The sequence below is a fragment of the Halyomorpha halys genome, unplaced genomic scaffold, assembly GCF_000696795.3.
Source record: "Halyomorpha halys isolate HHAL.00 unplaced genomic scaffold, Hhal_1.1 Scaffold1074.1, whole genome shotgun sequence".
Taxonomy (NCBI): Eukaryota; Metazoa; Arthropoda; class Insecta; order Hemiptera; family Pentatomidae; genus Halyomorpha; species Halyomorpha halys.
Genome location: NW_027106021.1, coordinates 17,043 through 32,257, shown reverse-complemented (window position 1 = coordinate 32,257; position 15,215 = coordinate 17,043). Strand labels below are relative to the sequence as shown.

Here is a 15,215-nt window from a genome sequence, read left to right as displayed (position 1 = left end):
CGGGATCTCCGATACCCTGCTATGTATCGAGGAATTAGCCATGATTTCAACAATATGTCGTTATTAAGGTGTTTCGTCATCTGCTCCTGATCAGGGTATCCTTCTGGGAAGCTTTTAGCATCCTCGGATATGGAAACATCTGTATTAAGTTTGTCACATTACCAGAGGCCCCTGAGAAAATTAGATTGACTAACCTTTAAGTATCGAAGCAGAAAATAGGTTAGGACGAGGGACCAGAATCAAATTAACCAGGCAGATCCTTGTCCAGGAAGTCCAACTTTTTGTTAAACATCCTCGGCCCTGAGGAGGGGGACGCCTGCTTCGGGAGTCTTCGGACATCGATAACCAATCAGAGAAGAGATTTAAAAATAAGGTAACGCCCTAAAAGAGAAGTGGGAGAAAAATGCAGAGAGGGAATTTACAAGAGAAGAACAGGACACTCAACAGCAAGGCTGAAACGGAGGAGGGCCTCATCAGTAGGCAGACTCAACAGGAAGGCGCAGACGAGTAAGGACCTGATTCAGAGGATGCGCTTCGAGCACACCAAGGCCAGGAGGCCTGGACATCCCTGATGAAACAGAAGACACCCACGGCATCAGCAGCTATAAGTATAAATTAACTAATAAGCAATCATGTAATAATTTATATTTTATGGCAACCTTTATCTGAATCATTTTAATCATAACAAATTGTAAATAAATAGTTAATCTCTTTATGTAGTTTATATACTATTATATATCCCAATATACCACTCTTTATTATCCTATATAATTAATGGTAAGAACATTTTATAAATATAAAGGTATTTAATTGGTAAACTGGTAAACACACAAACAGCCTTTGGAAAGGAATCCAATTATAATAATAGATTTTTAGGACTCAATTTATAATCAATTAATTAATTTATTTTTGGATAATTGCCTTCAGCGATTATCCTGGCATCCCAAGTAAATCAGCTACTAGAACATAGCAACCCTTCAATTTAAATTCTCAGTGCATTCCCGCTCACGGACTCCCACTGCACCTTGGCTTACTCCGCAAACAAAGGTAATGACAAAACAAAGAGAAGCAGATAGATGCAAATTACGTCGGACCCGCCTGTCTGCAGATTATACACAGTTTAACTACTCTTTAATGCAACCCAATTAGCAGTTCGACGTGCTATATCCCTTCACATTCATCATGCTCTCTCCAATGTTCCCGATCCCAAATCCAAGTGGGAAATACTCTGAAATTTATCCCTATCAGAATCCAATAACCTCAGCTCTCTTCCAATAACACCTGACGATCTCAACATTCATTTCACATGCCTTGCTACTGATCCATCAATCTTTCCTGATATTCTAAATAACACCTTCAGTCCCGAAATCCTATATTTTCCCACATTTCTTATGAAGAACTACTAGCTACCATTCTAAGATCTCATACCAAGGATTATGGACCTGACAACATTCCTGTTAGCAGAAGCATAGTAAGCCTTTAGCAAATATCATGAAAACTACTACTCTTACTAGTATAACTGTTACTAACTACTTTATAGAACAATAAATCAGCTTTAATTTGAGTGTTAATAGATACTTATACATTGAATGATCTTTGAGATATAGATTTCTCAAAATAAATTCACCAACTTTTAATTTTTCAGTGCATTTTTTATGAAATGTTACTTTTTTAAAAAGCTATATCTCGAGAATTATTGGACGTAACTAGCTCTATTACGGCTAATATTTCAGAAAATTTACTCTACTTTAAATGTTCTCTTAGGTTTTCTAGTGCTGTTGATAATTTTAGAGATGTGGAGCTCTAGAAGAAAAATTACTTTTTTATTCCCCCTACCCATACTTGGCAGACTCTCAATTTTGACTAGTAATTATACATATTTTTTATAAGTTATAAAAAACTTGAGTGAAATAAGTGCCTTTTTTCTCCTCTTGGGTTCTTGTACTAAATGGTTCATAATGCGATGTTAAAAAACCTAAAGTATTCCTCAATAAACAGTCAACTCATACAAAAAGAATTTTCAAATTAGACAGGTAGTTCTGAAAAACAATGTGTTTATCAATATTATAAATACACTACTAGAGTTTAAGGAGACCATATTTATTTTTTACCAATTTAATATAACTACACCTTTTTTGTTAATAATTTTTTCTTTATCCATAGGTTAAGTATAAATGATAATCTCCTAGACCAGGAGTATGTAAACATGTGGATCTTAGTGTGTTTTTTTGATAACTCGAGTCATGAAAAAAAATTTAATTCCTGGTTTATTACTTATAATAAATGGAATTTGGTCCGGATGCGGTCAAATAAAACTCAAATAGTAATTGGTGTAATGTTTTAATAGAACCACTGTTTTGCCCCAGGTTGCAGATCGTCATCGTAAAAAAAGATACAAACACTTGACATAAGTAGAAAAAAAAATTTTAGTGGAAAATAAGACGGGTACACAATGGAAACATAAAATTTAAAGGTTATAAACAATAAATGAAAACGGTAATAGTAACAAATAAAGAGAAAAAATATTAAAGAAAGTACCAATTAAGAGATGAAAAGGGATAAGAATAAAATCAAATGAAAATGAACGAGACAGAATTCATACCTGTTTTGACGGAAGTCAAAGTCAGAGTGAACCGTTTGTATTGGGAGAAGTGGGGATGACAGTTAAGTATGTCACATAATAACAAAAATAATTTTAAAGTAAACAATGTAAAAAATATTAAAATTAGGTAAACAATATATGATAATATACATCATCTCTATTGAGGGGGAGAAGAAATATTTACAAAAATATAAAATAAAATAAAATAAAGAAAAAGAAAAAACAATTTTAATTTTACATGGATAGGAAAACAAAGAAGAAATTAAGTAAAATAATGAGATACAATAAATGTAAATGATTGAGAAATCAATACTATTTGAGTTTTCTTTGACCACACCCGGACCAAATTCCATTTATTGATACACGGTCAATCAGCTATCTTCCAGTTTATTAGTTATAGTTTTATCTTTTATAAATTATTAATGACTCCTTTCTAAAATAAATAAGATAAATTGCCAATAAATTACTTGTATGAAAAACAACTAGACAAAAAATGTATTATATATTTTATCAATAGCATGTTAGATATATTTTTTTCTTCAACTGACCATCATGATTTAATGTTTGGGATTCTTCATATTTTGATACTCACCTATATTTTTTATCCTAATAAAAAAAATTATTAAATAAAATATAATAAAGATAATTACAAGTAAATATCGAATAATTGGGATAAAAACACAATTGAATCTTAAAACCTCCTATATTTAAATTATCACAGCACATCATGTCATCTTACAATAATTACATAAAGAAATTAATTCAAATTTCTTGAACAAAGAAAACAACTCTTTGGTATTTCGTAACATAAATATAATTTTGTATTGATAGTTACATCCAACACCAGAGAATTAAATATTCCTATGTGAAAAGCGAAAATAAGACAAGGGATCAAGATATATTCTATAAAAATATCTATAGAATAAATTAAAATATAAAGTTGACATAATGTTATATCAATATTAAATAAATACATGAATTCAGAATAAATATTAAAAAATAATAATTATCGAACCACTCCAGGATTACTTTTATTTTAGGATTGTTCTTGAACACTTTCTTCAAGAAATAGGATATAACACGAAAAGCAAAAGACAGCAAGCAAGGAATCCATCCATATAATTTGTGTACCAACTCATACCATCGTCAAAAAGCTTGATCATCTAACGGATGTTCGGATGAAATCATCGTTCTTTTCTTCCGAGATTATATGATTCAATAATCGATTGAAAATATAAACATAAGAAGGCTTACAGCTTAGAGATACATTTTAAAACATTAAGGAAATATTAAAATTGTCTTCATCATCTATTGTCACATATATGTACTATTCCATAAATTCAATGCTTATAAATAACCTGAAAATAAAAACATTTAGCAACTACATTGAATGATAAAAAATCATCATTCTTTGGTATTATGTAATTATAAACACATATAATTATCATAATTAAGGTATAATTACCCTCCAATATATAAATTAAAGGATAAGATGGAACGTATGGCAGACAAAAAAGAACTGAAATAGCAAAAAATTTACAATTAGTTTTTACATAAACAAATAAATATCTTTTTATTATACTTTTGATTATAATTCCTCAGATATTTCGGCTATACCAACAATTTATATCAATATTTTATAACTCATATTTAGTTATCATATCATAAGTAATTTAACATATTAGTTTGTAGTATGTTCAGAAACACAGAAAGGTTAAGAAATAAATTATCAAAAATATTTTTTAAATGCACATCATAAATTCTCTTAAATATTATCTATTTTAAAATAAATTACTAAAATGAACAAGTAACTTCAACATTTATTTTAAAATTTTATCTAACCATCGTTTCACTTGAAATTTGACTTGAATAAAAATGTTACTAATGTTTTATTTTATTGACAAAGTTATATATTTTTTTCGTTTTTATTTTTAAATTATGAATTGACAGAATTTTTTTCTAAATGTAAATTTGATGTGAGTAAACTTAAAAGATATTTTTGTTGGAAGAAAGGAAAACTACTCGTTGATAAAAAAAAAAAAAAATAGTAAAATCAAACAACATTAAAAATGGAAGGAAATCTGTTCCAGGACACCCTGCCCCCGAAATTCTAGAATAAGGTCTGATCTTATCTTAACTTTGAAACATATATTTAAAAACGGGAAGAGGAGACTTTGATTATAAAAAAAAATTAGTTAAAACGAGCAACATTGAAAATGTGACTAAAAACACTATTTTTTACCAAGTTTAACTTTAAATAACTACAATCTTTATTTTTATAGTCAGATTTTTTTTTTTTTTAAATATGCTACTAAGATGAATATGTTTTACACATTACATTGCGGCCTATGATTAATTTACTTAGTACTATACACTTCATTCGAAGTATTTCGAAGAGCAGCTTCTGAAGGTTACACTTACTGTCAAAATTTAGAAAAAAAAAAAAATTAGTGGGTACTGATACAGCTGTACAGCAGCTTGGTTGTAAACAATATCTTAACAGCTGTTATACTTTACGTTAGCTGATTTGTGAAACATCAAAGTTTATAATTTATGTTCCTTAAAGGACAGCTTTTACAAGTCCTGGATTTTGATTTAACAAGACGATTATGCACTTTTCCCACATTACCTTAACTTTTTTGTCCACCAGCCTGACCAACTTATCCTTCAATTATATATGTATACGATCACATAATAAACTTCCAATAATTAATGTTACTATTAATAAAACACAACATAAAAACACAACTTGGCTTTTTTTTGTTTTTTTTTTAATAACACAGCAATAACCAATCGTATGAGAAGTTAGTGTATCAAAAACAAAATATCTCAAACAAGAATAAATACAAATGTTAAGTAGGGACAAATGGTGAATAGGAAAAAAACATAAAAGAAGGGTGTCTACCAAAACCTCTTTGATTTTTCTAGTTCATCAAAATAGTTATAATAGAATATCATTATATATATGTAAATAAACTAATCGCCCTACCTCTAAAATACTATGAGGCAATAAATGTCTTAAATAATTACTTTAATGTTTTTAGAACAGAGCAACTAAGTTCTATAAGCTCTTGTAAAAATATTGATTATTAGTTATCAGGAAAAACACACCACAACACATTTGATGTGGCATGTGTATACTTGAGAATATATCACTATTATGAAAGCTAAATATGACAAATACTGATTTTAATAGATGACAGCAATTCGCACACGTATCTCAGAGCTTGTAAATTCCCTGACTTTTAAAAGTTTGGTAGACACTTTGTAAATTTGTTAAAATGATAAAACAAATTTAGGTCCATTGCCCATGTAATAGAGGTCAAGTAGAAGGTTTGTAAGTATATACACTATTTTATGAAAAATTTTATTTCCTCACATCTAAATTCTTTGTAAGAAATATAATATGTAAGAGAGAGGAGGAAAACTTAATATGTATAAAAACAATTAATTAAAAAAATCAGTCAAGTGTAAATCTCTGAAGGAACTAATATATGACATTATAAAGCAAAGGATCGTTTGATTGGACATGAATGTGCTAAAACCAAGAGAGATGACGGGTAGCAAAGTCTTCAGAAAGACACTTTTAGCCAAAAAAAAAATATATGCTAAGAACATACCAACGGAATTCTGTAGAAAAACAACTTTAAAAAATGAAATCAAACTGTATGAGCTTAAAGATCCAGTTCCACAGTGTTAGTTAATTGTGTTGAAAATAACAGTGAGACAGTAAGACAGAGCTTGATCAATCTGACAATAAACCTAACCTCACTGACAGTTCAATTTAGTTAATGAATGATACAAATTTATATTAAATATAACAAACAATAATGTCAACCAAGACAAACAACAAATAGGAAAGTGAAGGTTATAAGTCATGCAAGAAGAAAAATCGTCAGAGAAACTTTTAATAAAAAAAAGTACATGGTAAGAACATACAAGGTAAAGGTATAACTCGAAAGGCCCAGTTCCATGGTGACAGTTTATTGTAGTGGTACTATCACAACAGTGAGCTAATAAGACAGTTCAATTTATCGAATGAATGATCAAAACAGATGTTCAAAGATCAAACAGAACAACGCCACCTTAGACCAGTGGTTCCTAACAAATTTTTTTGAAGCAAAACTCTTTTGGTAAAAATAGGAAAATGTTAGAACCCTTTTGGTTAAAGTAGGAAAAGGGGGGACCCCTACATGATACAAATAAATTAATCTTTATCTTTTCAGCAAAAGCTAGGAAAGGTTAGAATACCAACAAAAAACCTGTGCAAAATGTGAGATAGTAAGATTCAAAATTGGGTCAAGTCAACATAGAATGACCCATGCCAGAAAGATTCAGGTTATGAGTCATATATAAGATTGGTGTAATGAGGTTTTAAGGTTCTAGGGAAAGTTCACTGTGATGGCAGTAAGTTTTTACTGTCAAATATGATACAAAACCTGATCATGTAACCTGCTCTAAATTGGTGGAGGAGTGTAAGGCTAACTTGCACTCTCTCTCCTTGGCCAACAAGGTGCGGGTGGAATGGGTGCCTGGACATAAAGGCATTAAAGGTAATGAGCGAGCAGACTACCTAGCAAGGAAAGGATCTGGGTCCGCTTCTTTTGCACCTGACCCCATATGTGGGATTAGTCTCAGCCATGCGAAGAGGCCCATCAAAATGATTGCTGAAAGCAAGTCTGGGTTACTCTGGTGAAATATCAGAGGAATGGAACAATCAAAAATGTTCCTCAAGGGATCCTGCCCGAAAAGAAGAAATTGTCTTAACATGGATAGGAGTATTTTAAGATGGGTGACAGGTCTATACACGGGACACTGTCAGCTAAATAAGCATCTCTATAAAATGAGATTGATAGAGTCCCCTATCTGCAGGTTCTGCAGGAAGGAGGAAGAGACCGCTTACCACATCATTTGTAGATGTGATGTAGTAGCAAGAACACAATTCCTCATCTTTGGTAAGGATCGTATCTTGGACCCTAAACTTTGTGAGACAGTGGATCCTTACACAGTGTCCAGATTTGCAAAGACAATGGGCCTGTTTTCAACAGAGGAGAGACGGTGTACATTAGGCCCTCCGTGGCCGCGATGCTTCTTTGGCAAAAAAAAAAAAAAAGAAAACCTGATAGTACAATAATACTGCCATGAAAAAAATGTAATAATGTACAAAATTGTAGTTGCTGCCAAGGTTGGAACTGTTGCAGGTAAATATTGTGGAAATGACAGGAACTCTCACTAAGCTCAAGAACAGAGAGAACTGACAAGTGTTCCAAAAAAAAAAAATAAATAAACCTTCTTGTATCAATATAATATCTAAACATAAAAATACTTTTGATTTATTGAATATACAAGTGAAACAAATTATTAAAAAAGAGATGAACCAATTTTAACTGGCTCAAAATCAACCATAATCTAGTCCTAAGAGCAACTAAATGACCAAGAAGAACCATACGTATGTAACTAAGTATATATTTAAAGTTTTTGGTTCATAAAAGATTGTAGGAAACTAGAATAACTACCAATATAATAAATAGTAGATTGACATAACAAACTGTCTTTGGTGCATATAGAAATTTTTGAACCTAGACCTTTCTCATTTTATCAAGGTGTAACAAGTTATGACAAGAACCAATAGAAAGGTATTGGAGAAGTTTGTCGGGGGAGGGGGGGGGTGCGGTCAGCAAAGAACAACATAAATAAACAAAACCATATTTATTTATTTTATGCCGACGTTTCGACCTGAGTTTCAGGTCTTCATCAGGGCTATAGAACAAAAGAGATAACAACAACATTTAGAGAAGAACAACATTTTGTTCTATAGCCCTGATGAAGACCTGAAACTCAGGTCGAAACGTCGGCATAAAATAAATAAATATGGTTTTGTTTATTTATGTTGTTCTTTGTGACCGCACCCCCCGACAACCTTCTCAAACTTCTCCAATCATTAATCTACGGTCAACTATCTACACCTCACAATAGAAAGGTAGAGGAATGAAGTCTCTTTAAAAAATAAATTAGTTTTTTTTTTACATGTTTGCAATAAAGTGGAATAAAATGGAAGCAAATAACGGGCATGGAGATGTACAGTTTAATAAAACTGTAAAAAGCAAAGTTATTATATAAGTAAAAAAATTTTTTTTGTTAGCTAGAATTACCGATTATCAACGAAGGGAAGACAAGAATTGTGAGGCAAAGAATGAAGAGAATAGAAACTACATCATGAAGCATAAAATATAAGTGATTAGCAATGTTACAATCGTACAGGTTATAATTCAACAACAATCAACAAAATCAAATTAAAAATAAATTTATATTTAACATATTTGGTAGCATTATTACTCAAAAATGATAACTATATACAGAGCCTTGTCTCTGTATCAAGAAAATTAAGCCATTTAAAAAATAAATAAATAACAATAAAATGGAAAAACAAAACTCATAAAAATCATTTTAAATATGCAAAGTAAATACATAATTTTATCTTCGTATATATAAAAGTTTAAAATAAAGGCAATGAAGACCTTTAATTATTTTATTTTTTTATTGAGACTTAAAAACATAAACAAATTTTCCTAATTTCATTATTTTAATAAAAAAGTTAAAAATATTTATACATTATTCAAAACAGGAACTGAAACCAAACAAAAGATCATATTTTATCAGTACGTAGTAGTTATTTTCTTAAGTACATTGAAAAAAAAAACAAATAAATAAATCGACGATAGCAAAAAAGCTAAACGAGAGTCTTGAATGAAGAGCATAACAAGTATGAAACAAAAAAAAATAAATAAAGTTTGAGCAATTTTAATTCAAAAATCAAAACATAGAACTTAAGGTAACAATATAAATATTTAAATAAAATTATTTAAAACCGTCTCATTTTAATAAAGAATAATATCACAATTCCAACCTAGACATGAGAATGCCTAAATGCAATATAACCAGACTCCTAGTATTAGCTAAACTACGCAACTACATACTGGCACGAATCATTTGATTTTAGCATAGACACTAAATAGATTAAAAAGCTGTCTACAGCACAATCAACAAGTAGATCAGCCTAGAATAAAATGAATAAAAAAAAAAAAAAATGAATTACCTATGTTTCAAAATAATAAATTTAAACCATAATAAAAAAAAAAAAATTATCTTTTTTAAATATCTACCTATAATAGTTGTATTTAATAAAATAAATACATACCAGCAACAATCTCTATAAAACTAAAACATGATAAGTTTTAAATAAAATGAAAAAATAATAACAAAAATCATAAAGAAACGACCTTAGGTTTGTACAAGAAAAACTTAAATCCTAGGACCTTATCAATATGACTACTCAAGATTGACTACCAAAAAGGATTTTTACTACTGGCACACATTTTAAGACTGCGCCTCACTATCGTTACTAATGAGCCTACGCCTGATATTCACACTGTCCTCAGCATCTCCTTTGGAAGTGCTATCACCTAAAATCGGACAATAAGTTAGTTGCTTTTCTATAAAAAAAAAAAAAAAAAAAAAAAAAATACAGCTACAGCAATCTTAATTGAATCATTAAGATTAATTAATAGAAAATTACTTTATCGTAATAAAATTCCAAAACAAAACCTTCAATTCTCTCAAACAGTAGAAAATAACTAACTAATTATGTTTATGGAGTTTTAAAAGTAGGTAGGTAAATTTAATAGAAGATAATAGGGGTATTCATGATATTGAATTAAAAGTAAAATGTTTTACAATGTTAAATGTTATAAATATAGGATTATGAGCAGCTCTATTTAAAGTCATGTTAAATGTTAAATGCATGAGAGCTCCTAGCGGATTGTCTTAGTAACTTGTTTAGTAACCTTCCCTACCAAAACTTCATGCTATTGTTTAATTCTAAGTTTTGATTAAAGTAATTTATTACAACATGCCTAAAATAAGTGAAAAGTAGAAGCGTAAAAGTTTGGCTACTGATTATATTTTTTTAAAAAGTACAAAAAACAAGACAAAAGACAAAAAAAAACTACGAGTAAGTAACCTAACATGACAACAAATAAAACGGTGACAAGCTCAGCTTTTAGGAGACGTCATTCTCCATTTAACAGATCTAGTAACAGACTCTCAACTATGTTATATGTTATATCGTTTTAAAATACTAAAAGAAGGAAATATTTCTCCATTTAACATGTTAAACTAAAGATCATGAATACCCCTAATATTTTGTGTTTCTTGAATTAACTGTAAAGTAGAATTTGTTTACGAAGAGATCTCTGGGAAGAAGGATGAAAGGGAATTGCACTACTAAATAGTTACGAGTGGAAAAGTGAACTGAGATGTACTTATATAAAATATAAATTTATATCACATTACAGCTAATACACAAATTTAAATAAATTGAAAACATAAAATAAATATAATTAGATCAAAACTTATAATACTCATGCAGAAAACGAAACATACAGTAAAATATCATATCCCAGAAACATTAAATAAATGAAATTATACAGGACAAATATGTTTATATCTTCTAATGTTAGTATAAAACAAAACTATTTAACTCGCTCGACACAATCTATACTATCATGCATGACAAAAAAAATCTTTGAAAACTTATTTATAGGTGTATATTCAATGAACTATTCATCACTTCCATTTATAATCCAATTCACTCTTAAGCAATAAAAGCATTAACCTGAGGCCCGTATGTGAAAATAGTAATTGGCAAAGAAGGAAAAAATGATGAACTGTTTGGGCTCAACAAGGAATGTAGCATCTCCTCGTACATAAGGATACAGAGGCTTAAACAGCTTGGCCATGTGATGAGGATGAGAAAGAAAAGAGTAGCTCGTAAATTGTATATTTGCGTTCCAGATGGTGTGCGGTGACGTGGTAGGCAAAAGGGCCGATGGAGGGATGCTGTGGGGCAGGATCTGCAATAACTGAGGATCCCAGTTACCATAACAGAAGATAGACAAAGATGGATGGCACCTGTTGAACAGGCCAAGGGCAGCTTATGAGCCTGTTGTGCCAATAAAAGAAGAAGAAGATATTTAATATTTTTTGTTACTATTAGAACAGCAATCCCTGAAAACTGTGCAGTTCATCATACCACTCCATCAGTTTTTCACACCCACCGACCGTTGGAGTGATTGAATTAATAATATTGAATTGATAATATTGGCCTGGGATTAAGACCATTGGAATTTTAGTAGCTCCGCACCACTTCAAAAAATCCAAACAGAATTTCACACTGAGAGTTGTTCAATGTTCCATTTGGCGTGGAGTGGAATGATCATCAGCCGCCTTTAATTGATTAGGATTTATTGAATCTTAAGAGTCAGACTTATGGGACTTAAATCAATTTGTATTCTCTGGGCATGAAATGAGTCTAATATTATCATTCAGTCATTAAACTTAATAAATTCAATTTCATCAAAATCCTGAGCCAACCTCTCACAGCATATCAACACCATAAAAAAAAAGATGTTACTTACCAGTTTACGATAATATTTAGCTCGCTATCAGTAAACGATGTTATGAGTTATTATTATCATTTATAAACAAACTAAGTTCTTAATTTTTCTGATTATTATTGATAAATGGAATGGATAAACAGTGTATTTACCCTGCCCTGAGTTGTTTTAAAATATATATAATTGTGAGATTCAGGAACAATATAATAATAATATCTTATCAATGAAATGATAATGAATACAACAAAAACCAGGGCCTGAAATTATTATTTATTTTTTATTTAATAAATAATTTGTTCGTATAGTCTCATTTTATTTTCTTTATTCCCCATAACTGTTTATCTGTGTTAAACAAAATTTATCTGAGATAATCAAGGTGAAATAAACTTAGTTAATCGAAACAGTAATATACTTTATGCACATGTTTTGGCATAGTTGTGCTCAACTTATAATAAATCCTAATCATCCCAAATTTTGTTTAATATAAAAATAATTAAGAAGTACGATTTAAAAAAATCATAAATATAAACTGCAAATTATTTCAGTTACTACATACCTTCATCAGATGACAGAGAATTCTGCTTTGAAAGCTTCTGAGGTGAAGAAACATTCGACTTGGATGATTTATTCCCCTGTAAAGCATATTTCATGCAAACATTAAGAGACAAAACAGGTTAACACAAAACTTTGAAGAATAACAAAACACAACATCTCTTAAACAGTAATAGAAATCTTCCATCAATGAACATTCATTTATTCTTTTCTTCTAATTATATAGTTTCTCCTGACATTTCAGAGTATTCCCCTATCCACAGGATAATCTATAAAACCACCACAACCTAACTTTGTTGAAGCAACATTAAAAAAAAAGGTGGTAATCTCAACTGTTGATGATGATCAAATTCAAGCATTGGTCACACAACCCTCACTCTACGGCACAGAATATTTCAGAAACGCTTAACATATCTCATGCAAGTGTCTCAAATCATTTGAGGGCTGCGGGATATGTTTCTCAAAGTGATATATGGCTTTCTCACAATTTGACAGAAAAGAATTTATTGGACCGCATATCCATTAGCAATTCTTTCCTGAAACACAATGTTAATGATCCACTTTTAAAGAGGTTGATAACTGGGGATGAAAAGTGGGTCCTGTGCAATAATATTGTGAGGAAAAAATAGTCCCAGGGAAAACAAAGTGACCCACCTTTAACAAATCTAAAAGCACGATTACATCCAAAAAAGGTTATGCTGTGCATTAGGTGGGATTGGAAAGGTCTCCATTATTTTGAGCTCCTCTTGTCCAACCAGACCAGTAATTCTGCAGTATACTGTGCCTAGTTGGAACAATTAAAGGCAACAGTTGAGCAAAAGTGTCCAGCATTGGCTAATCGCAAAGGCATAGTTTTCCATCACGATAACACCTGTCCTCACGTGTCTTTGCAGACCCGGCAGAAGTTATTGGAGTTTGGCTGGGATGTGATTCCCCACCCACCCTATTCACTAGACCAGCCCCCAACAGATTTTCACTTATTTCGGGCCCTTCAAAGCTCTTTTTATGGGAAAGACTTTAATTTGCTAGAGGACTGAAAAACTCACGTAGGGGAGTTCATTGCATAAAAATCTAAGAAGTTCTGGGAGGAAAGAATTAAAAAATTACCTGAAAGATGGCAACATGTAATAGATCACAATGGGTCACATATAATTAATTAAAAATATTTACAAGAATCTGAAGTTTTTATAGAAATCATCAATAAAGAATGCTACAAACTTATTTTACAACCCGATACATTATTCCGTTTCTAGTAGTTTCACTTCTGTCAGTCCCACAATTTTTTTTATAACATTCTTTTTATCCTGGAAAGTTCATTGTTAAAAGATTTTTATGACTGTATAAGAAAATGAACCCAATATCTTCCTACAACAGAAGCAGAGGTTAAATTAGTAAAAACACAGCATTATTTTTTATAAATCCCAATCACAAACAGTTTCCATAACTTGTTATTTTTTTTTTGTTTTAATTATTATTGTGTCACCTTCAATAAGTCACTTAAGTCCATGAAGTTCGATCATTCAGCAACTTTTGAGTTTGAAAATATACTTAATAGAAGAGAGACACTTTCTCAGACATTGCTGGAAAAATATTAATAATTTTAAATTTATTTTTCAAATATTTCTTCGTTACTTTACTTAAATAAAAATACTTATATAATAATAGTAGAGTATGTCGTGGTAACGCCAATTATAATAACGACAAATGAGCTGATCTTGCGGAAGTTTTTTAATGTTTAATTAAATTTATAACCCGATCTCTTTGAGAGAAGAATTAACAAATAATAATATGATGAGGAAAAGCTTAGCGAACCAGAAGGTTCTACATCCATATCTATTACATCAATCTTCACGCAATCCTCTCTCCTACAGTTCGATCTACCTCTTGGACGTTTGGCCCTCAGTTAAGTGTTTATAAACATTTTAGGGACTCGTTTCTTACTAAGTCCTACAACTTTACATAACCATCTTATTTGTCGTTGTACCGTCCGTAGCTCAGGTGGTTGAGGCGCAGTATGCAGCAGTGGTGCAGCAGTAGAGGTGCAGTTCAATTCCAGCCGGAGAAGGAATTTTTTTCTTTTTGTGGTGGTCCCAATGACCCTCCCCCCGTTCATGGTTAGAATAAATTGGTCACCTTTAGTAACCCCCTCCCTCCCCGTATGTTGGAAATTACCAGGAAGAGGATCATTAAAAAAAAAAAGTTCCTCTATTTCAGCATTTTGCAGCCTTAGGCCGCTCAATGCTGTATTTACTCTAGTTAATTCATCCTTTTTTTGGTCAGAATATTTTACGCAATACTTTATTTTCAAAAACCTTAGAGCACTATTTTACAAAAAACGCTGGCACTTAGCAAGCTATGTTCCTTCCCGTCACACCTACTGGTCCACAAGCTTCCCGTCGCCTTTAGCAGTTAACATAATTAATAGTAAAATATTAACAAATTTTGAAGTTATTCATATCAATGTGTAAATATTTCTTTAACATAATCAATTATAAAAAAAAAAAAAAAACCGTAAGTAATTTATATCAGTTCTCTTGTATCATACTTCATACATTTGATATCATAAACTTTAACTTTAATATATTTAATGACTAACAATTTTTATA

At 30.8% G+C, this 15,215-nt stretch overlaps 1 protein-coding gene across 6 annotated transcripts in view; it reads right to left on the bottom strand.

Moving 5' to 3' along the window:
* Positions 1-3,298: 3,298 nt before the first annotated feature.
* l(3)77CDf (phosphatidylserine synthase 1 homolog l(3)77CDf) overlaps positions 3,299-15,215 on the bottom strand; it is a 20,124-nt gene continuing 8,207 nt past the window's right edge. The window contains exons 7-9 of one of the 6 annotated variants that reach the window (XM_024363702.2): positions 12,614-12,689; positions 9,950-10,065; positions 3,299-3,960 (exon numbers count right to left, since the gene is read on the bottom strand). In XM_024363702.2, coding sequence (XP_024219470.1) covers positions 9,980-10,065; positions 12,614-12,689 — 162 coding nt within the window. In that variant the 3' untranslated portion in view covers positions 3,299-3,960; positions 9,950-9,979. Of the gene's footprint in view, positions 3,961-9,387; positions 10,066-12,613; positions 12,690-14,092; positions 14,190-15,215 lie in introns of those variants that run through there. The other 5 variants (XM_014432545.2, XM_014432543.2, XM_014432544.2 and 2 more) reach the window with 5 other exon arrangements.